Source organism: Tachypleus tridentatus, chromosome 8 (genome assembly GCF_004210375.1).
Source record: "Tachypleus tridentatus isolate NWPU-2018 chromosome 8, ASM421037v1, whole genome shotgun sequence".
In the NCBI taxonomy this organism is placed as follows: domain Eukaryota; kingdom Metazoa; phylum Arthropoda; class Merostomata; order Xiphosura; family Limulidae; genus Tachypleus; species Tachypleus tridentatus.
In genome coordinates, this window is record NC_134832.1 from 22,333,429 (window position 1) to 22,358,561 (window position 25,133).

Sequence of the window (25,133 nt, forward strand, 5' to 3'; positions counted from 1 at the left end):
TGAATGTAGTAAACATATAGCACCGTCTTATACAATAATGTATATATAATTGAGGTTTTGAGTGTGTAGGAACATAATTGCAATAAGCATTCAAAACGAATAACCAACTGTTCAAATAACAAGTCGAAACGTTGTTATCTCCTTATCAATAAAAGTATTAATACTCATACCAGCTGTTCTGAGATACAATAATAAGTCGGTTAATTTTTTTGTTTATGCTACTTTATAATCTCATAAAAATGTGTAACTTTATTTTTCTTTGTAAATGAATACATTTTAAGAGAAACTTTGTTTATTTTAATGCAAAGGTAAACAAAATGTTTTTCTATATAGTTTATCCCTTATAACTATAGAACAATTAGAACTAAAAAAAATACTATAGTTTTGTGTTTTCACTATGTAACTTATTTATGCAACATTTCGATTTTAGAGATATTCATATTTGATTGAAAATTAACAAAGTGGGTTTTACTAATAATAAAACAGAGGAAATATTTTTAATTTACAGAAAAATTGTTTTGAATAAACATTTGAATTTTACCGACATATTTCAGAATTATTAATTGATTTATCATGATTTTTTTTATACTAGTGCTTGAATTTCAAGAAATTCAAGAGTGGAAACGCTCTTGTTTGCTAGCGGTGTTGTGTTCACTGTGTGTGTGAATGATGGAGTGGGAATTGGTAAATTTAGATAAATTAGCGTCCACTTTCAAACCATATTGGTCTGAAAATGGAATATTTGTCTTTATACTCACTTTTTTGTGGATAGTATATTTTTGGGAGAATTACCTTTCATATAGACAGGTAAGATATAATTTATGAAAGACATGGTAGAACACCCGACATTCTTTTGAATTTTGTATATTAATTATTTTTGCTGCTGATTACGCGCTAGTTCTGGTAGTAATACTTATCTATTAGTAATAGTAGTTGAAACTAGAATAGATTGTAGCTTAAATTTAGTTTCAACAAGCTAGTAGTACAATGTAAATGTGTTGAATTATTAATTATATACATGTGTATGTAAGTTTATTAATCTCTTTTGTGTGGGTGGTGGGGAAAGTTAAGAGTGACACAAAAACAAAAAACGTTGTACTTCGAAACAAACAGATATAACTTTTAGTTATAGTTGTAATTTTTATAAAAAAAAATAATTTCCCAAAATGGTTAAATAGTTTGAATGAAGGAAGGGATCTTGGCATAGAGATGGATAAATCGCTGAAGTTATCAAAGAAATACATTGTTGCTGTTAGTATTAGTAAAGTTAACAGTAACAGGGAATGTTGGGAGATATGTTCATTACATTACACCATATAAGTCTAAAAAATTATCCACAGAAATCAGTGGTTAGGCCTAACTTTTAATAATGTATATAGTTTTTAATTTTATGCAAGTTCTGATAAAGGATGTTGATTTGCTGAAGAGAATACAAAGGAGGATTACTGCTAAGATGAATATGGGGATAAGAAGGCTACTTGAACTGTTTGAAGGGGGTAACTGGTTATGAAATCATATTTTCTCGTGAAAAAAGAAGGGTAACATATTATACCTTCTTGATTTATTGTTAACCAATAATGAGGTTACAGATGCAAAAGTTAAAAGTAGGAGAATATTTGAGGAAGAGTTTATATATATGCAGATATAAACATAATAAATGGATACAAGGGAACTTAAACTCTCTATTTTAGTAAAAATCTAGATTCACCTCTTATATTACAAGAAGTATTAGTTGTGTATTTAAATTTTAAAAATGCCAAACTACACTAATATCAAAGAAAACTTGTTATTTTAGCCAGTCACACTGTTAGAAAAATAAAACTGTCATAACTGGAGTCTGGTCATTTTTTGTTTTTCAAGTATTAAAGCTGTTTTTTCTGTATTTTGAGATTTAAAAAAAATGAAATTTTATTTTCAATTTCCAGAAAGCTCAGTTTGTGGCCCTAGACAAGAGTCAATTATTAGTAATAATTATTACTTTCATAGTTTCCTGACTATATCAGATTAATTAGGTTGTATATTTTTTTGCCCTCCACTTTCCAACAAAACTAGACTGATGATTTCATTAGTTAAGCTGGATGATTATTGCTAATTCCAATTGGACACCTCAATAGTTTAAATTCTTATTTTCTAATTCAGCTTGTATGCATTTTTTTCAAGATATTTTCAATTTACCTCTTCATTGAATATCATAGACATTTGCATGTAAAACAGTTTAGGATTTAGATGTTTTTTAAATCCTAAACTGTGTAACAAGCAAAAAACATGATTAATACCAATCTTAGGTTTCTCCTTGCAAATATTTATAAGAATACTGAAGCTAAGTGAAGTTATTCTTTATTAAAAAAAATAATTGTTCTTAGATATTGTGATAAAATTATAAAGATTCTTGCCATGGTAATAAAACAGATAAAATGTAATTCCAAGAAACCAATTTCACTTTGATATTAGAAAAACATACTACTAAAGATACTACTGTATTTTGTGTTTGATGAGAAACCTTGTGATGATATTAGATAACCTTTTTTGTAATGATTACAATTATTTATAAGATGGAAATCAATATAAGAAATTACAATTTTGGGAGGGTAAAAGAAACAAGTTACAGACATTTCAGCATTTGTTATCTAAATCTATCATCAATGTGAAAATCTTCAAAGATAATTAACATCCTTATATATATATATATATGTATATATTTGTGTGTGTGTTAAAAACATCATGCAAGTGAAATGTTGAGATATTGATGGAAGTTTAAATGAATATATTAAAATGATTAATGTATTTTTCTTTTACAGTAGAGGCTGAAAGATGCTGTAAAATACATGAAAATGTTGAGAAGTCTGTAAAATTAAGCTTACTGTAATGAGCAGTGTTTAACTGATTTGTAATGACAGCCAAACTGGATTTCAGTTTTTCAGTGCTTCCTGTTGAGCTATAATTAATTTTAATTAAATATGATTTCTTTTTGTATAAATAGTTTAATGACTTAACAGTGTTTCATATTGTTAGACTGATAGTAGTCAATGTTTGGTTATGACACAGCAATCAGAATATTTCTGAATGATTAAAGGTGGTGAATATTATGTATTGTAACTTTATTTAGTAAACTTACCCTACATAACAATGGTTATGTTTATACTGTGTGTAACTAAACAATGTATTAACTTAGTCATACAATTCTTACAATTCACTCAAATTAAGTAAAAACAAATGGGCATTGCTGAGGCTAGTTATGTAATTAATGGCCATTAAGACACATTTGCATTTTTGTGAAAGCAAAATGCCTACATACCATCACTGTAATGTGACACAATCATTCTTAGTTTCTATTGGTTAAAAAAAGTAATTTTGATTACTTGATTATTGTCATGAGTTGTGGCACAAAGTTATTAAGTTGAATAAACTAGAATTAATTGAAAATAACTGAGAAATTGTAAAAGCAATATTATTATTTTTGTAGTTGAAATATTAATAAATTAATTTTAGTTGATTATTTTCATGACATTTAATAATTTAACTGTAATTTCAGTTGACTGTTTTGTGTGAAACTAGTCAGTATAATTCACGTTCATATGTAATCAAATGCTCTGTTGCTAGTAGTCAAACTAATAGAATTTTAAGGTGTATTTAAAAATATTGAATAGAAGTCAAAGGGAATAATTATATTTTTATAGAAGTCCGTAATTAGGCCTTACATGGAATGCTGTATATTATTTTGGTCTCCTTATCCAAGAAAGGATATTAGCATATTAGAAAGGATTTGGAGTAGTGCTGATATTGTGCAATAATAGGAACCACAGATGTGAAAAAAAAAGAAATTTCATCATACCTAAAATTTTTTGATCAAAATTTCCATGCAGTTTATTTATTCAATATATTCATAAATGTTGGTTTATTTTAAGTTAATAATAGAATACTGCAATAAAGGCAAAACAATAGTTTAACTCATCATTCAGATTTTATTGTGTAATTATCTTAAATTGAAAAGTTAATTAAACCCATGAGAGAAAAGTAAAATAAACACTTTAAAAGAAGGTCAGTTTGATTGGCATTGTAACAGTTGAATAGGAAACTTGGAAACAAATTTACTTTATTCTTGTGGATATATGAGGTGGTGGAGGTTTTTGGCCAAAAGGAACAAAAATCTCTGCTTTGTACAAGTTAGTTTTATATTTATTCTCTTCAAGAGAAAATTTCAAACAAAGTTGAAAGAACTTTGTCATTTGTGACAAATATTTCATCTTGGCATTAGAGGAGTTTTATTTTTTTGTACAAGGAAATTTTATATGAAATGGAATAAATTTTGTTTTCCTCAATTATACAATGGAATTTTACTTAAAGCTTTTAAAAATTTAACAAGTTAAGGAGGATGGTTATAAGGTTTAAACTTCATTAATCAAGTCTGATATTGTTACTTTACACAAAACTGAAAGACTGCTAAAAACATAAATAAAAATAGATGATACCCTTAGCATTTATGATGTTTGAGGATTAATTGTTAGTTATCTACAACTTGGTAGTATGCATTTCATTGAAAACCATTTTTAGAGGTTGTATTGCCAACTTTTGCCAACGTGTAATGATGATGTTTATGTCCCTGTTGCAGAAATTAAAGTTTCTATGGTCAATGAACTCCCTGAAAACTTGTGCAGCTGCTTGGTTTTGAAAGTGTTTATTGTTCATAAAAGTTGCCAAAGTGCTTGAGAAAATGAAAATCCATAGGGAAAAGGTCTTGGGAATAAAGTGAATGAAGCAGAACCTCGATTCCCAATTCTTTCAATTTTTGGAGCATCATTTTTGACACATGGAGATGAGCATCATCATGAAGAAGAATAAGGGCTCTTCAATTGACCAAAGTTGGTTGTTTCTCACACAATTTTCGATGCATTTCCACCAATTCTCAACAGTACTTTTCTGCTGTGATTGTTTCCCCTGAATTCAGAAAATTAAAGTGAATAATACTGGCTGCAGTCCACCGTACTGTCACTAACCTTTCTTTGGTGAAACGTGCACTTTGAGAAATGATTTGGGGCTGTTTTGCGGTCGAGTGATTGTGCAGATCATTTCTGATTATCGTACAGAATCCACTTTTCATCACATATCACCATCCATTCAAGAAATGTATCACTTCAGTTCTACAACAGCAGATCTCATAACATATTTTTGTTGAACTTCAGTCAGCTCATGCAGAACCCACTTATGCAACTTGTTCATTTTTTTACTCACACTTAGGCAGTTGGCAATGCTTGATTTGCTCATGCCTAGCTTTTCTGCAAGCTCACGCATTGTTGTGCAAGATTCTATATCAACTGCTTCCCTTAATGTGTTTCCATCTAAGGACGGTTTCCTTCTGCGACCTTCATTGTCTTCAAGACTTGCATCTCCATGTTGAAATCTTTGGAACTAATACTGAACTGTACGTTCAGTAACAGATCCATGGACAAATAATTTACATAATGACATGCTGTAAGTTTGAAATCTAAAGCTCAGTAAAGCTTAAGCTACTGTATTAGCTATATTAATTTAAACTTACAGATGTTGTGACAATAGCATGTTACTTGTCCATTTGTCCTAGTGTTCTGTAAGTACAGTTTATCTCATATTGGCACTTAAGAGTTTTTATGTTAAAATGTTTTTTTGTAAAATATATAGAGTTTGTCAAAATTACCTTTCATAAACTAACAGACACACATACAAATGAAGTTCCAACATCTTGTGAACAAACTCAGAGTGTTTAGTGACATACAAGTAAACCTTCAGATAGGCACTATTAGTGTCTCATCACATATAACCTATATTCAGTTTCACTTACAACTCATTGAGCCTTCTTTTGTATGGTTCAAATTTTTTATTGTTCAGTTCATTACACTGGAGTGCCACAAGTAAAGAAGAAAATTGTCAATAAATACTCTGAGTTAGGCTTAAAATATTGCAAACTACATTTTGTATGTGCATTACTTATGTGTTCATAATACAAAAGGTAATTATGGAACACCCTGTACTTAATTATAACAAAATGCTAAACTTGTTTTAACTGAAGATGTATGTTACACTTTTGTAATTTTGCTTGATTTAAACATCAGAAATGTTTTACACTGGGCAATAATAATCTTGCTCGTTGTGTTTAATTTTAATTAAAATGCATTTTAATAAATTACAGAGCATATTACAAGATTATTTCTGAAAAATCTATTTTAAATCATTTAATCAAAAGCACACATTTAGCATCGTATGTGTGTGTATATGTATATATTTGTTTGCTCTCTGGTGTTTCAATTAAGTTTTTATTAACATGTTTTAAATTATCTATCCCTTTATACGTTCAAAATGGCTGACTTCTAAGGTAGATAAGGCCATACAAGAATAAAAATTTAAGACATGTTAAATAATCAAACATAAATAATTTAAATCTATGTGAAGGTAAAAATCAATAAAATATTCTTGTTATTGTAACATTTTTCAATATATGCTCAGACACAAAGTCATTTAGTTGTGTAATCCAGTTGTTAATATCAAGAAGAATAAAAATGGTTAATTTTAAAAACAGTATGGTTGCATTAAAATATTTTGCTGGGTACTTAAGTTCAGGGTTTTATGATGTTTTATACTCAGCACAGGGAATACAAAAACACTGTGTCTGTACCTCCTGAGCTGGCAGGTGTCATTGATTCAGAAACCTTTGCTAAAGCAAGAGCTTATCAGTTGGACAAAAGTTATTTTGGATTCTGGGCAGGACTTTGGGATCAACTGGAAAATACTGTAAGTACTTAGTAATTCTGCAGTCAATAGTGTTATTTTTTCTTCAGTTGTTTGTGTTTTGTGATTTCATTGTTAAACATTAAGTATTTCTTCTTCCTTAGTATAACAGTTTGTGGTAGTGTATCTGCAATCTCTGATTTCAGAACTTGTTGAACTGGTTTATGAAAGAAATGAGCTGTGATTTTGTGTGGAAAATGGTGTGTTTAAGTACTCTTTTGCTAGTTGACATTCTAAGGATTGTGTTTCATATAAATGTTTGAGCCAGAGTGCATACACACAAATAAATGTTGAAAAGGAGGATGCAGTGTGAAAGAATTTGAAAAAGTGTAATGAGTACTTGTATTATAAAGCAAGTAAATAGTTGAAGAGTTGTACAAAATAGCAAATTCATTGTAATTTCTAAAAAAATAAAATAAATAAATATTGTTCCTTACAGTCTAATAAGACTAATAATCAAAATTCCACTAAACTACAGTTTAGTCACTCTCTCACTGGTTATACTATACATATATCCTTAACATTAGCATTTTGACTTTTCTTTATAACTAGTTTTTAGTTTATTAGTAAGTGCTGTGAAAGTATAGATTGCAGATGTGATTTAGTTACAAAATTATTGAAAGGATCCTAAGAAGTTTATGAAATTGGTATTGGAAGGATATTAAGTGGCCATTAATTATAAAAATTGTTTTATTTTGTTTTTTCTTATTGGATCACTGATAGTTATTCTATCATATTTGTTACCTTTCTATAAATGTTTATATGATAGTTATTCTATCATATTTGTTACCTTTCTATAAATGTTTATATGATAGTTATTCTATCATATTTGTTACCTTTCTATAAATGTTTATATGATAGTTATTCTATCATATTTGTTACCTTTCTATAAATGTTTATATGATAGTTATTCTATCATATTTGTTACCTTTCTATAAATGTTTATATGATAGTTATTTTATCATATTTGTTACCTTTCTATAAATGTTTATATGATAGTTATTCTATCATATTTGTTACCTTTCTATAAATGTTTATATGATAGTTATTCTATCATATTTGTTACCTTTCTATAAATGTTTATATGATAGTTATTCTATCATATTTGTTGTCTTTCTATAAATGTTTATATGATAGTTATTATGTCATATTTGTTGTCTTTCTATAAATGTTTATATGATAGTTATTCTGTCATATTTGTTGTCTTTCTATAAATGTTTATATGATAGTTATTCTGTCATATTTGTTGTCGTTCTATAAATGTTTATATGATAGTTATTCTGTCATATTTGTTGTCTTTCTATAAATGTTTATATGATAGTTATTCTGTCATATTTGTTGTCTTTCTATAAATGTTTATATGATAGTTATTCTGTCATATTTGTTGTCTTTCTATAAATGTTTATATGATAGTTATTCTGTCATATTTGTTGTCTTTCTATGAATGTTTATATGATAGTTATTCTGTCATATTTGTTGTCTTTCTATGAATGTTTATATGATAGTTATTCTGTCATATTTGTTGTCTTTCTATGAATGTTTATATGATAGTTATTCTGTCATATTTGTTGTCTTTCTATGAATGTTTATATGATAGTTATTCTGTCATATTTGTTGTCTTTCTATGAATGTTTATATGATAGTTATTCTGTCATATTTGTTGTCTTTCTATGAATGTTTATATGATAGTTATTCTGTCATATTTGTTGTCTTTCTATGAATGTTTATATGATAGTTATTCTGTCATATTTGTTGTCTTTCTATGAATGTTTATATGATAGTTATTCTGTCATATTTGTTGTCTTTCTATGAATGTTTATATGATAGTTATTCTGTCATATTTGTTGTCTTTCTATGAATGTTTATATGATAGTTATTCTGTCATATTTGTTGTCTTTCTATGAATGTTTATATGATAGTTATTCTGTCATATTTGTTGTCTTTCTATGAATGTTTATATGATAGTTATTCTGTCATATTTGTTGTCTTTCTATGAATGTTTATATGATAGTTATTCTGTCATATTTGTTGTCTTTCTATGAATGTTTATATGATAGTTATTCTGTCATATTTGTTGTCTTTCTATCAATGTTTATATGATAGTTATTCTGTCATATTTGTTGTCTTTCTATCAATGTTTATATGATAGTTATTCTGTCATATTTGTTGTCTTTCTATGAATGTTTTTATGATAGTTATTCTGTCATATTTGTTGTCCTTCTATGAATGTTTATATGATAGTTATTCTGTCATATTTGTTGTCTTTCTATGAATGTTTATATGATAGTTATTTTGTCATATTTGTTGTCTTTCTATGAATGTTTATATGATAGTTATTTTGTCATATTTGTTGTCTTTCTATGAATGTTTATATGATAGTTATTCTGTCATATTTGTTGTCTTTCTATGAATGTTTATATGATAGTTATTCTGTCATATTTGTTGTCTTTCTATGAATGTTTATATGATAGTTATTCTGTCATATTTGTTGTCTTTCTATGAATGTTTATATGATAGTTATTCTGTCATATTTGTTGTCTTTCTATGAATGTTTATATGATAGTTATTCTGTCATATTTGTTGTCTTTCTATGAATGTTTATATGATAGTTATTCTGTCATATTTGTTGTCTTTCTATGAATGTTTATATGATAGTTATTCTGTCATATTTGTTGTCTTTCTATGAATGTGTATATGATAGTTATTCTGTCATATTTGTTGTCTTTCTATGAATGTTTATATGATAGTTATTCTGTCATATTTGTTGTCTTTCTATGAATGTTTATATGATAGTTATTCTGTCATATTTGTTGTCTTTCTATAAATGTTTATATGATAGTTATTCTATCATATTTGTTATTTTTCTATGAATGTTCATGTGGTCTCATATGTAGGTGGTTACTGCATCCATAGTTATTGTTTTCTTTGTGCAGATGCTGAAAGATTTTCAAGGTGATTATGAAATGGATGGATCATGATCAGTTGTTTTATGTGTAATTCACTTATTTTTTTATACTAAGATGAGAAGCATTCTGAAAGGATTTTACAGTGTGATTGAAGTAGTTGCTGTTCTGCAAATATTGGGGGGATCTTAAAAGGCATTTTAACTATAAGCACTTACTTTTCATCAAATATTGGAAGATAACACAGGCCTATGATGGTATTGTTGTCTTGAAATCTTTACACTTCCAGGGTGTTTCTTATATGAAGAATCCAAAAATACCTGTTTTTTCTCTATCACAAACAGATTTTTAACAAAATACCACATCTACCTTTTATATAAATAAATCACTTTCATTGAAATCGTGTCACATTTTATTATGCTTAAAATGTTGACAACCATTGGCTATAGATTTTTCTAGACCAACTGCAACATGACAGTCTTATCGATAATTCTAGAACCCACAAGAAAACCTGCTAGTATATAAGTGTTAACAGTCCACATAACATGTCATTTCTGGATAGTGTTTATTTGTGTGTGCACTATATCACTAATTTTTTTCTTTTCATTATTATTTATTTGTTCCTATGGCAATAAGAGGCTGTGTGAATGACCCAAACATGTTATATTTGTGGTAAATTTATTAGAAATTTTATCTAAGTAAGATTTTTTTTTACCCCAGTTTATAAAATTTCCTTATGTAATAAGAAAAAAGTAATGCTATTTTTAAAATCTGCACAACTGGATTATTGGAAATTCATTATTAAAACCTGAACAACTTCTGTGAAGTTTAAAATTTGCATTCCTGTTTAATCAGCTATCACAGCTGTCATTTGGCTATGGATTTTTGTAAGTAGTTGATTGGTCCTCAGCTTCTTCCTTATGTATGTAAACTTGTAGTAATCTGTAGTATAATACATATCTCTACAAGTACATACACATGATTTAATACACTATATTGCATTATGCAAAATTATTTCAAATTGAGTTGTTTTTTTAACTTCTTGTAGTTGATTCTTGTGTATGGTGGAATACCATTCTTGTGGAAAATAGCAGGAAATATTTGTACTTCTTATGGATTTGATCCAGATTTTGAGGTAAGATTATCAGCTGAACATTCTGTTTATTGAGCCTGTACAAGAAACTCCTGACACATTTATCAAACAAATACACAATAGTAAAATTTAATTAGCTAGTGAATGTATGTTATTTTTTAATTAAACAAAGATGCATATTTGTTTCACTTTATAAATTTTTCAATATTAAAACTGTCTGCAAGTTTCAGTTGAAAGTAAAAAAAATTATTGAAAACTAAATAATGATTATACAGCTGCTGACTTACATATGGATGTGTAATAATCTGTTATCAGTAACAAATTGAATAATTCTATACATTTAACATGAGAGATTTACTTTGAGTTATAGATACATCTTTATATGACCTAATAAGTACCTAATTTTATGTTTTAATTACTTTTACAATAATAAATAAAGAAAAACAAGAAATGTCACTTACCTGTTTCCTTGTTTTTTCTTGACAATTGCTGATGAAATATAAGTCTACTTTTTTAATACTAATAATACTTGTATAATAAATAATTTTTATTTTCTTAAGTAGTGCATTTAAGAACACAGAATAATAACATGCACAAAGCAAATAATGTTCAGTAATTGTTGTAGTTTACAGTTACAACAGAAAGTGTTTGTACCCCTGTGTCGTGAGTAGTTTTTTCCTCATAACTTAAAAAGTATCATGATTAGGATAATGAAAGTATAGTATATTATAAATATACTAACACACATCTAGATAAATTTTTATGTAAATTGAACGACAAATTGTTTATAAACAAATAACTAAACATAGGAGGGGCAGAAAGTGTTCATGCATCTACATTAATGGTCATTTGTGTAGCCTTTCAGGTGAATTACTTGGCGCAATCTCTCCTCATAGCCTTCTATGATTGTTTGACAGTACTCGACTGGTATTTTCTTCCATTCTTCTTTACAGAAGGCCTCCAACTCTTGCAAGTTTTTCGGATGATGCTGATGAACCCTGGTCTTTAACTCATGCCAAACGTTTTCAATTGGGTTGAGATCGGGTGACTGCAATGGTCACTCGAGAACACTTATATGGTTCCTCTGCAACGAGGAATGCACATATTTCGATGTGTGCTTAGGGTCATTGTCGTGCTGAATAATCCAACGACGCTCAAGCTGCAAGTTCCGAGCATCAGTCTTGATATAAGTGTCTAATATATCAACATACTCTTCTTTTTTCATGATTTTGTTGACTCGGTGAAGGTTGCCTACACCGGAAGAGCTGAAGGAACCTGATAGCATGATCGAGCCATCTCCGTGTTTAACTGTAGAGAAGGTGTTCTTTGGAAGATTTCATTCCCCCTTTCTTACGGAAAATATTGTGAACATCATTGTGGCCAAAAAGCTCAATTTTAGTCTTTCTGACCAGAGAATACTCTTCCAATAGGTAAAGGGTTTATCTACATGCTTTCTTGCATACCTCAATTATGCTTCTAAATGAACAGGCTTTAAATATGGAGTTCTATAAAGACTGCATGCTTTGTATCCATAAGAGCATAACATGTTCGTAACTGTGGAGGTGCTTACTTCAACCCCAGTTTCCCTTACCAGTTTCTATATGTTATTACTGGTTAAATGAGGGTTCCTACTAACGTCTCTGAGAACCTTCCTCTTGGTTCTCTCTGGAATTTTGGTGGGGCGTCCGGAATGAGGGAGGTTAGCAGTTGATCCTGTAAGCTTAAACTTGGCAATTATGCTTTTAACAGTAGATTTCATCACATTAAGTTGTGTATCAATACTGAAAAGAGACACACAAGACTTATTTCACAATAATTCGGTTTTTTAAATCATTGGACAGTTGTTTCCTGTTCACCATGATGACCAAGCAGATAATGACGGAGACGGTGCTAAATTGCCAGAAGTACATTTTTTGCTGGCTAAATTCCAATAATCATGAATTCAGTGTCTAGTTCTGGAATGGTATAATGTAGTTTATTTGCCAAACTAAACAAAATGTTTACGGGAATATCAGTTTTTTCACACGTTCTGAACTATACAAACACTTTCTGCTTCTGCTCTTTTTGGTTACTTGTTTATAAACAGTTTATTTGTCGTTTAATTTACATAAAAATTTATGTAGATATGTGTTAGTATAATATTCATAATATATTATACTTCTATTAGCCTAATCATGATACTTTTTAAGTTATGAGCAAAAAACCACTTGGGATGCAGGGGTATGAACACTTTCTGTCGTAACTGTATTTAGTTTTCCAGCTATGGCAAAGAGTTAGAAATTTATCAAAGCTTGTTATCTGAAAAAAAACTTTCAAAGTCAAATTGAAATAGACAGTACTCAGTGAGAAAAAAACAAAAAACTATTACATCATTTGATAGATTAAAATCTTGACTTTTGATTACAAAGAATATGGTGTAAAACAGAAGAGAACTTTTGACAATTTGTGTAAGACAGAAGATGTGAAAGGTGGGCATGATAGTTTATAGCTCTATAAACAGATATAATTGAAGCCCGTAAAAATTATGCTTTATCTTAGTAACATTTATATTGTAATGAGTAAAAATGTTAAATTTTACACCTCTCAGTGTGATAGTAAATAAATCAGAGAAGATCTAGAGAGCAAATGTCACAATTCTTTTACTAGATATTTTTAATTTTTTTTTTATAAAATTAAGAACTTAAAACTTGTATAATATTACAATTTTATTTGTAGGTATGTTTTGATGCCAAGTTTAACTGTATAAAAGTATAATAATTAATTTAATTAAATCTTGAATGTAACTAAAAAGTTGTGAAGTGCACTTTTACTTACCTGTACAGATATAGTTAAAGTAGTATAATAACTCTGGAGTAAACATATTCATAACTTAAGCAGATGCACATTTCTAATTCAAAGAAATTTTCTAAGTAATTCAAACAAATTATTAAGCATTGTTCATAGTCTTGAATAGGTGAAACTGCAATCCACAGCAGAGAGTAAAAGAGAATTTTCAATTTTACTTTTAGTGAAAAGTTTGTAATATAATTATTAAGAAATGTATATTGTTCCTCAATATTATTTCTTCTCTTTAATCTAGATTATTCAAACAGTAATTTTTACAATTTTGGGATCAGTATTCTCATCTGTTGTTAGCTTACCATGGGTCGTGTATAGGGTATTTGTTTTGGAAGAACGGCATGGTTTTAATAAACAGGTAAGATTTTTGCTTTTAATGTGAGTAATGGAAATAATTTTTCAAAATAAAAATAATACTGATGTAAGAGTCAGAATATGGATTTTTACTGGGGCATTCTGAAGGATAGATGTTATAATTCCTGAAAAAAATTAATGATGTAATAGCGAGAATTTGAGAGATTAATATAACATTAAATGGTAAGGGACCTTTTGGTTCATCTTGTTCATCTTATCCACTAAATTAAACTAAATACTAAAATAATGCAGAGCCACTCCTTATTGTTCAAATATTTATCAAGCTTTTCTTTAAATTAACTGTATCTATCACTTTGAAAGACAACTGTCCCAAAAGCTATACACCCTGTTAAAAAAATAAAGCTGTTTTAGTGGAAAATAGCTTCTACCCTGCTAAAAGTTATATTAGGTGTCCCATAGTTTGAATATTAAATACAAAATGTGTTCATGAATCAACACTTATGAATTTCCTTAACAATGCCTCAGTCAGATTTTCTTCTTTTCTAAAAGAAAGTAGTCTCAGAATCTTAACCAATCCTCATATGACAACCTTTTTGTCTCAGATATCATTCTAGTAGCCTTCCTCTAAACCATTTCCAACAGTTCAATGTCTTTTTCTAAGGTAAGAAACCCAAGACTGAATACAGTATTCCAAACAAGGCCTAACCAATGAACTATATTATGACTTCATAATCTCTTTAGACTTATATCCAGTATATCTGTAGAGTCAACCTAAAGTCTTCTTTGCACTGCCACTAGCAACAGTACATTGCTCAGATGACTTGAGAGTCTGATCAATCAGAACACCAATATCCTTTTCTTCCATAACATTGTGAAGGTTATTCCCATGAAAATTGTGCTTATAATCTAAATTGTGATATTTCATGTGCATTACCTTGCATATATTATACTTAAGAGCCATCTTTCATGTATTTTCCTAACTTGCCAAATAATCCCAATCCTTTTGTGGAGTAGGAACATTTTCTCACAGTTAGCAACACTCAAAACCTTAATATAATCAGCATATATATTCATCATTCATTCATGTATTTCATTGATTTAACTAAAACAAAAAAAACAACAACAAAGGCCCTAACACTGAGCTCTTAGAAGTTAGATACTGCACTTATGACATTAAGCCAGTTTGAACTCCATTTACAACTATACTTTCTTTCATCTATCCAGTTTTATATTCAATGAGCCAACTTCTCACTTGCACATCTACAGAGATGACTGTTTTAACAAGCTTTTTACCTGGCTCCTCTAGTGAGGTATTGTGCGAAACATATGTTTATACAACAGGGTTTCTAAGTATATAAAAAATTATTCCTAAAACATAACTTTAGTATTTTTATTGGTTTATACTTTGTAAAAGTGAGCTTTTGGACCTTTGATGAGCAAAGATAAACTGTAAGCAGCAAGCACAATAATGACACTTTGTTGTGTTCTGGGAAGATACAAGTCTCTTTATACAGTCATTGGTTACGTCATTTAGTGAGTTTTAAGTGACATGCTTTGAGTCGTAAATAATATTTTTCATTGCATAAAACTTGTGTGTTGAAGATAGAATCTGATATTTAATCCTGTTTCTATATGCTATTGACATCGTAACTTGCTTTTATGAATGTACATGTGCAAATGGTACTCTCTACATATATAAATAATGAGGGAAAAATATTCTCATCTTCTTATTTGTGGAATATGTCAAAACAGAAATATAGCAAAAGCTTGGGAATATTTTAACTTATGAAACCTACATGTAAAACTTAACCATGACTAGGACAAATGTTTCCGTTTGTCATTCAAAATTGCTGCACATGGCATATGGGAGTGAAATGAGTGGAAAGTATTTATTGGCATTTCACCTAATGTTGATATATTACTTCCCTCAGTGTTTTTCTTTTGTCCCTTCCATAACTAACATGATGCCAAATTGAATGTACAACAACTAGACAATGGCATGTTGACTGTATCTGCAGCACTAGAGTGGCAAGTAATAACCCTAATTACTCTGTAAATGTGCTCTATGTGTTTGACTTTGATATCTCAGACAATCACGAAAGTGAGACAAATGCATGATGATGAATAGGCAACGAGACAAGAGGATCCTAGCTCTTCATCTAGTGATGACAGTCAAGATGATGAACCTAGAGCCAGCAGAAGAAGATGTAAACAGTGTTGACAGTGGGAAGCATTTGTCCCATTCAGACTGTGAGGGGGGTGGGAGTACTGGGAAATGTATGTCCCAGCTGCAGTTAATAGGTTAAAGTAATCTTTATGCACATAAACATAATTAAGTGCAGTAACAACCCAGAAAGTGGAAAGTGACTTGTATTAAGGTATGTTTATGGCACATGTGTACATCCACTAGTTTGAAACTTATAGTATATTATTTTGATCTATGAGACACAACTTCACAACTTCATATGGTACTTTTGTCATATATATATATATATATGTGTATATATGTGTGTGTGTGTGTGTGTGTGTGTGTGTGCTTTTAAGAAAAATGTTAAAGTATCTTGAAGTTGCTGAGAGAATAATTTCAGTAATTAGTTCAGAGCATTACTTGGTTTGTCTGGAGTTTTCTGATTAAGTTAATATTTCTCAGGTAACACTTAAAATTAATATTATTTTTTTTCCTATAGACTCCAGGTTTTTTCATCAAGGATCAGATCAAAAAGTTTATAGTTACTCAAGTTATCATGTTGCCAATTATTTCTGCTATTATTAAAATCATCAAGATTGGTGGAGAATACTTCTTCATCTATCTGTGGCTTTTCTGTTTTGTGGTTTCTCTTGTAAGTAGTATTGTAAAACCTTTCATTATGTTTTGTATTGTTTGTTTTTCTCTTATCAGTATCTTAACATATAAGAGCCTTATAAGAAATGTTACAAGTTTTGGTAAAACTTTTTTTTTACCAGATGAATATGTAGAATAATATGTATTTTACTTGCTATTCATGATAGAATATAAAACAATAAAAATTTATTGATCTAGTCAACAACATAATAGACTTTTACTTTAGAGTAATTTATCTTTTTCATAAAATTATCTTGAAATAACAAAAAGATAACCAAGTTTTTTGTTATGTTAAAAGATACATCCGTAAATAATAATTATAGTTTGCAATGATTAGTTGAAAAATATTAGATTTTTGATGAGCTTTTGCTCTTTTATGCAAGTAATTGTCTTATATTTTTATAGGTACTGATGACTATATATCCAGATTATATTGCTCCCCTTTTTGACAAGTTCACTCCTCTTCCCGAAGGAGAATTGAGGACACAGATTGAAGCATTGGCAGCTAGTATAGACTTTCCTTTGAAAAAACTCTTCATTGTTGAAGGTTCTGTATATTAACTAATTATAATGTCTTTCTAATACTATCTGTTGTAACTAAAAGTGTTATTAAAGATGTCAAATATTTACTGTTAATATGTATTGTAGCTATTAGTTTATATAAAGGTATGTGAAAACAATTGAAATACATTTAGTTATTCTTCTTTTTCATTTAGTAAATTATAGTATTTGATTATCTAATCTGTTTAAGCATTTGCAAGACATAATGTTTAACTCAGTTAAATAGTTGGTCAAGTAATATTGATTACCCCATTAACTAAATATCCATAGGCCTATAATCTGAAACTCTGCCTAGGTGTTTTATAAGTCCATACATTACCTAGTAAAAATATAAGTTGTGTTCAGTATTGCATAGCTTGTGTAATTAATCAATGACTGCAAATGTTTTCTGTAAGTGTTTTTGTCAAAATATTTATGAATTTTTTTTTATGAAAAAGTGTCTAATCTTTTTTATTAGTTTTTGTAATGAATTTCATATTATGATTATGAAGTATTTTTTATTTTAACAAGTTATTAAAGTGTTTTTAAGTTATTAATTCACATAGGTTTATGTACAAAATTATTTTTGGACATTCAGTCAAAATGTTTCTTTAAAATTTTGTGTTCTGAGCCTTTTATAGAAATTAAATAGTTATGATTATGTAATTTTGTAGCATTTTGATTTCAGGCACATTCATACACATACATTTATTAATATTTTAGGATCTAAGAGGTCATCTCATAGTAATGCTTATTTCTATGGTTTCTACAAAAACAAAAGAATTGTTCTTTTTGATACACTTGTTGAAGACTACAGTCCTTTAAATGAAGACAGCAACAAAAGTGAAACTAGTGAAGAGGAAAAAGAAAAAGAGACAGTTGTGAGTTTACTAGCAATATGTGTTAAAGTACCGTCATTTAAAAACCTTTTATAATCACCAGAACTTTTGGGACAAGTCGAAGCATAGATATTTTCTAAAACTTGCTATTTTATTCACAAAAGTTAAATCCAGAAAGAAGTATTTTCATTAAATTATTAAAAACTAGTTGGGTATATTTAAAATGATTAGGAATTGTAGAATGTTATGTGATGTTATTACATTTCAAAATCATGGTTTGTGAGGTTTTATATTGTTTTTTTACAGATTGGAGGAATATTACATCTTATTTCCTATTTTGTAATTATGTATGCAAAAATATAAATTTTTTGAATAATTTTCCACTGATATATTTAAAATCTACAAGTGTTATTTGTTAAGAAACACGTAAAAAAAATCTTCCTGTGTGAAGTATAGAAAGCTGCTATTACATATGTGATTTTTGTTTTCAACAGACATCAAACTGGAATACAGTTTGACAATTTACATTTTTGTATAAATTTTGAAAAAGAACCTTTTTAGCTATCCATGTTCATGTGTTGTATGAGGTGTTAAACCATTTTTTTGTGTGCCATAGTTTTAGGTAATATATATGATGCATAATTTAAAAGAAAAGTGAAATTCCTGAATATTTGATATTCTTAATGGGATATATTTTCTCTTTTGTGTTGAACATTTATAAGGGAAAGAAATAACTTCAAAAACCCAAAACTTAATAAATTTTGTTAGGCCAAGTAATTATCTATTAATAAACAAACTAGAATGACTAAACCACTGACTTGAGACTTTTCTTGAAAGCCATTATTTTTCAGCATGGTTTTTATGTCTTACTACCATCCTGTTTACTAATATCTTAAATTTCAAAAGTTAGAAAACTGCTTTATAAAATTGTGAATTTCCTCTATTATTTTATACAGACCTGAAAGTAAATTGATAAATAACTTTTTTCTAGGTTTCATTATTAAAAGGTACACTTTTTCATAATTGTATTTGGGTAACATTTTATTAATTTTAAATCTCCATATATGGGCTCTGTCATATTTACAGGTGTTGCAACCACAGATAACCATAAAAGCATATGTATTATAACTTTAAATATTTAATTAAGAACACAAAATAATAGCACAAACACAAAATATAGAGTACCATATAACCATTATTACTTAACTTTTTGAGGTATAAATATCTTAAAACAGTTTGCTTAACTCACTAATGTGAATTCAGCAGTAGCAACAATAAGTCTGTAGTTCACATAATTCTGTTTTCAGAATGAGTTATTCCTATACAGAAGGTAGTTACTCAAAATCTTATCTTTCTCTTGGTTATAAATAATTTAAAATCAAACATCAAAGAAAATTACTAACATTTTGGAAAAAAAACAACAGGCTATGATAGGAGGGCATGGAAAGTGGATTTGACTTACTGATGTATGCTTCCATAAATCAAGAAGACTGGTGAATAAAATTAAATGATGCCTTAGTAATACCTATATATAAATATTTTGTTAAAGTCAAGACGACCACATAGGACTGGTGAGAAAATCAAAAACTGGCAATGCAAATTGAACATTATGATATGGTACAGCAAGGGAAAGTTGTGAAGTTGTTTGAATGTTACGTTTTGAAAAAAATAAAAATAAAACTTCCATAATGTAAAAATGTTAATATAATTATAAAAAGTCTTCATGTGCACTTAGACATTCTCACCTGCAGACAGTTACTTTTTATAAAAATACTTTGAGTGTTTTACTGTAATTGGAATGTTATATGACAACATTAATGGATTAGAATATTTTCATGTTTTTTGTTTTTTTTTTTTTGGATAGTAGTATCTTGATTTGTTCAAGTAGCTGATTTAAGAATTAAATCAGAAAATATACGCTATTAGCTTTGTTTTCAAATTTTTGAAGATTGGTGTAATATTCAACTGCAAACTTTCCTGTCAGCTGTTTGAAACTTATAATAGATTTATAGAGGTTAACTCACATGAATGTAAGTACATATGATCAAGAAAAAATTGCATCTTGGGTTACATAAAAAAATGCCATCCAGAGTTACTGTACTTTTGAAAGAAATCTGTAGAGCAAAGTATTTTTTTTAAATGAGCTTGTTTATTTTTATGAATGCTAATTATTATAGGAAGGAACAGAGAAGAAAGCAAAGAAAACAGGTTGCAATAATCAAGAGGTTTTAGCTGTCTTAACTCATGAGTTGGGTCATTGGCAATTCAGTCATACCACTAAATATCTGGTAATATTTCAGGTAGGTGTTTATTTCAAATGCAAGTAAAATACTGGTTTTGTGTTTTTAATTTTATTTTTGTAAAAATGTGCATTTATTTACTGACTCATAATGTAACTGATAGTATCTAAGATATTTAATATCTGTTATTTAAAACTGACTGCTGGAAATTAATTTTTTTTGTTAATGCAAGACAACTGGTATGGGTATTATAACTATTTTCATTAAAGTATAGAAGTACCTTTTGGCCTTCCTAGGTCATCTTCAGGTTAACAAAGAGAGTTTGTAACTGACCATTACTGGGCACATCTTGGGGACAAGGGTGTATGTAAATGGGTACAGGATTATAGGAGGTGTTGCAGTTAGATGTTAGGTTATTAATTAGTACAGGTATAAAGATGTTCCTTTATATTGGTTTAATTTTAGTTTGTTGTATGAGTGGGCCTTTTTTTTATTTGCATTTCTTTATATTTGTTTCCCTACTTAGTATCTGGGTGTTTAGTTTGGTTATGTTGTGTTGATTTGCAGTGTTCAAAAATGTGGTGTTTTTTTGTGTACTTTGAATCTGGTTTTCATTTTTCTGCTTGTTTCTCTAATATAGAAGTTGTGGCAGTTGTTTTATTGTAGGTTATAAATAATGTTTGTATTGTGTTTGTCAGTGTAGTTTTTACATAGTATGGACTTTAGTTTTGTACCTAGTTTTTGAATAAATTTGGTGTTCACTGAAATGTTGTGTTTTGCTATAAGTTTTTTCCAAATGTTGGTTATTTTTTCACTGATCTCAGGAATATATGGTATACAGCAGTGTGAGGTTTTGTAATTTGTTTCTTGGAATTTGTTATTGTTTCTTTCTTTGTTGAGCTAGGGGTGTGTGTGTGTGTGTATGATTTTTTCAACAATTTTTGGAGGAAATTTGTTGATGTTGATGAAATGGTTTTATTAATTTCATTGGGTTAGCATAGTTTTGTGGCTGTGTTTATTTGGATTCATATTGAGTTTTTGTTTTGTTTCATGTACTGAGTTCCAGGGAATGTATAATCCAGTATGGGTGATTTTTCTGTGGATTTGTTTTGAATTGTATATCAATTCTTGAGGTTCACAGGTGAATGTAATGTTGGGGGCATATGGCCTCTTTTGATGTAATCTCCCTCTTCACAGAAGTCTCAACTACCAAAGCCTGCTTTAGAACCTTTATATCCAAGACTCCAACACATCGATACACATCCCCAGCAACCAGTTAGCAACCTTTGTAGAACATACTTCTACCAAAACTATCTACAAGTAAATGGCTTTTAAGTATGGGTAATCCCATATCATCAGTTCCAACCAACATTTTCATGACACAGATTGAATCTCAAATGATTAATTCAGCCTTGCACCCAACACTATACTGGACAAATATGTTGTTGATACATTTGCTGGATTGTTCTTACAGAACATATACTGTGTATTTTTCAACCACATTAAGTTGCCAACTTTGTTAACTTGAATATGGCTTAAGAAGATCAAAACATAGTTCTATACTTTATTTTAATTAAAGTTTTAATACCCATACCAGCCATCTTGAGAATACATTTTTACTTCAAGTGGGTTCCTTGTCATCACAAAAAAATTTTAAGATTTTAATGAGATATTTTAAGAATAAATATTTCTTACTCTTAAAGTTTTAAGCCAATCATGTTACTATTTCTATTTTTATATGAGAGTAAAAAAATTATTGCATTATTCTACATTTAAAGGTAAACCTTTTCCTAAATTTCCTGGTCTTTTCCATGCTGTACAAGAGCCAGATCTTGTATGCTGCTTTTGGCTTTAGTACAGAGAAACCTGTTTTTATTGGACTACTTATCATTTTCCAGTATATCTTCTCTCCATACAATGAGGTGAGTTAACTTTTATTAATTGAATTTAATTATTTATTTTATTAATAGTGCTTAAAGTAATTTGATTACATCCATTTCATACAGGTTAAACTAAAATTTGTTAGAGTAAAAGAATACAAAAGCTTTATTTTTTTCAGCATGATGGCTAAGTTGTTTTTTTCAAACAAACTTATTATGGCTGCAGCTATTACAGATTCCATTCTCTCTTCTTAAAAAACATCTTTTAAAGCAAAATGTAACTGAGTAAACAATTCACTTCAACAGCTTTCCTGGCTTGTATATTTTTGCATAATGCTTTTTTTCTTTATAGGTTATGGATTATTGTGTGATAACTGAACATCTGCATAAAAAAATATGCTTATGCTCTAGTAACTTAGTTAATAGTTAATGTAAAAACCACTATTATAGAATGGTACATATATTGGTATACCTTAGAGTTTTAAAGATATGTTGGTAATAATTAGAAAATCCAATACGATACAAAATGATTCATACTGGGGCAACTGAAAAATAGTTCCTCTTCTGTTTTATATGGTTTATCCTTACTTCATAATTTATGACAAAGATCTCGGTGAGACTTGCAAATTTTATGTGTTTAACATTAATATTTGAACAAATGTCTCTACTCCTTATTTCAACTCCCAAATGAAATTTATTTTTGCTATTTCAGCTTCTGTCCTTCCTTTTGAATGTCTTAAGTAGATATTATGAGTTCCAAGCAGATGCATTTGCAAAAGCAAAGAACAAAGCAGCAGATTTACGAAGCGCCCTCATTAAATTGAATAAAGACAACCTTGGTTTTCCTGTTGATGACTGGCTCTTTTCTGCCTGGCATCATTCCCATCCACCACTGCTTCAAAGAGTTCGAGCTCTAGGGAAGATTGACTGATGTCTGAACTTCACAAACATCAACCAATGTTTGAGTTTTAAGTTATCATGCACAATTTTGGATTGCTTAGTGCCTGTTAATTTTTTAGAACAGAAAAAAGACAAATTTTGCTGGTTTCAGTGTATACATGAAAATTGTGCTAAAAGTCAATAAATTTTTGGTTCATTAATTCATTAACATTCAGTGAATAAAAAACTGACTTTTTGTTTCAACCAGTAGTTAATTTCAGATATTAATCAGCTTTGTTCTTATCAAAAATTATTCTACATACTCAGGAGCATTTTCTGACATTAGTTTGTACTGAAAATTTTATAGCAGGTAACTAATTTTTATTCTTTTTATCTTCTAAATTATTTTGCAGATAGTTTGATTGCTATTGAGATAGCTTTCAGAAAAGATGAATGCATTAAGATGAACTAAGAAAGTTTCTATCTACTTCATACATTACCATTAAACCAGGATTCTATGCTTTTTTTTTCCATGGTATGTCTTCGAATTACTAGTATAACATTCCCAATTAATAACTAATTTTGTACTTAAAACTACAAACATCCACCTTCAGTAATATAGTAATTACTTTCTTTCCTATGGTTAAAAGTGATTAATTTCAAAATATTTATTGCATGTATTTCCTAAGCCCCTTATAGTCAAGTTCCATTTTGGACACGCACTCAATAGTGGACATAAATCCCACTTAAAAATTTTCGTTCAAAAAAAATGATTTAGCTACATAACCATACTTCCCAATTCAAGCACAAGTTGTGTGTAAATTTGTTTACTTTGACATACTTGTGCTGCAACCTTGAAAGCTGTAGGAATAAACATTACAGATTAAAAGGTAAACTTAGAACATCTTTGGTTTGAGTATATTTATTTGATTTGTGGCATTACACTTTTAGTTCATTCCTCTATTATGCAATAAGTTAAGTTTCTGAAGCACTCTATTGCAGAAGTGGTTTCAACCTGAACCTAACAATATCAAGGTTCAGTTATCAAAATAATGCTAATGAATAGATTTGATACTACAACACTAAGTGATACAACTGTAATCTTGTGATGGGGCACTTTTTGATTGAATCAAATAGTACACATTAATACAATCAAGAAGTAGACAAGATTTCAATAATCAGTTTATATTTGTCAGTTTTACTTGTACAAGCATATATTAACTGGTGATGGCATCTTTTCCTAAAAACAATAGTATTTTTTAATTTCATGCAGAAAAAATATCCTACCATGAGAACATATTCTCTGTAACTGCTGTACTTCATATTATAGCCAGAAACAAATTTGAGGAATGCAAAGGACTTGATACAATCAGCATTTCATGGAAGAAAGTTATGCATAATGTTTTGGTGGCTTATTTATTTTTACTGGTTTGGAAAAGATTCATTAGCCACATTTAACTTTATGAATGATGCGTGACATAAGATGTCAATTTTACTACCCTTACTACTGCCATATGCAGGTGGAGTTGGGAAGAACGTTCTTCAGTGGATGTTAACACAACTACCATGCTGAACTGCTCAGCAACTTCTAGGAGATGGCGTTGAGTAAATTTGAACAAGTTGCACATCTAACAGATTTGAATTTGATTAAATGCATACAAGGTGCCCAATATAAATGCTTTAGTAATACGTGATTCAGCTGCAGGCAGCTTTGTTAAATTGGAAGTGACTTATTGATCCACTTATTTTGAGCTTGCTACATTGATTACATACTTTATTAACAAACATTTTTAATAATTCACTAAGGTCAAAGTCTATAGCACCAAACAAGCATTTGTGGATCTAGAATTCAATAGTTTATATTTACTAAGGAAGTTTGCATGAAAATAATTTTGATGGTTCCATTGACATTACTTTGCAATAGTAGTTGTGCCTTTTGATAATATTTTAAGGAGTGTACCTGATTCTAAATATTTATCATATTTACCACAGCAGGGAACTTAAA

General features: G+C 29.1%; 1 protein-coding gene across 1 annotated transcript; it reads left to right on the plus strand.

The window, feature by feature from the left end:
- The first annotated feature begins 593 nt into the window (after positions 1-593).
- Positions 594-23,349, plus strand: LOC143258654 (CAAX prenyl protease 1 homolog). Its single transcript, XM_076517933.1, has 10 exons — positions 594-807; positions 6,616-6,762; positions 10,711-10,797; positions 13,835-13,951; positions 16,596-16,748; positions 17,156-17,297; positions 18,014-18,171; positions 20,307-20,429; positions 22,148-22,291; positions 22,962-23,349. Exons 1-10 carry the CDS (start codon positions 667-669, stop codon positions 23,178-23,180), a joined length of 1,431 nt encoding a protein of 476 aa, XP_076374048.1. The 5' UTR covers positions 594-666; the 3' UTR covers positions 23,181-23,349.
- Positions 23,350-25,133: the final 1,784 nt, after the last annotated feature.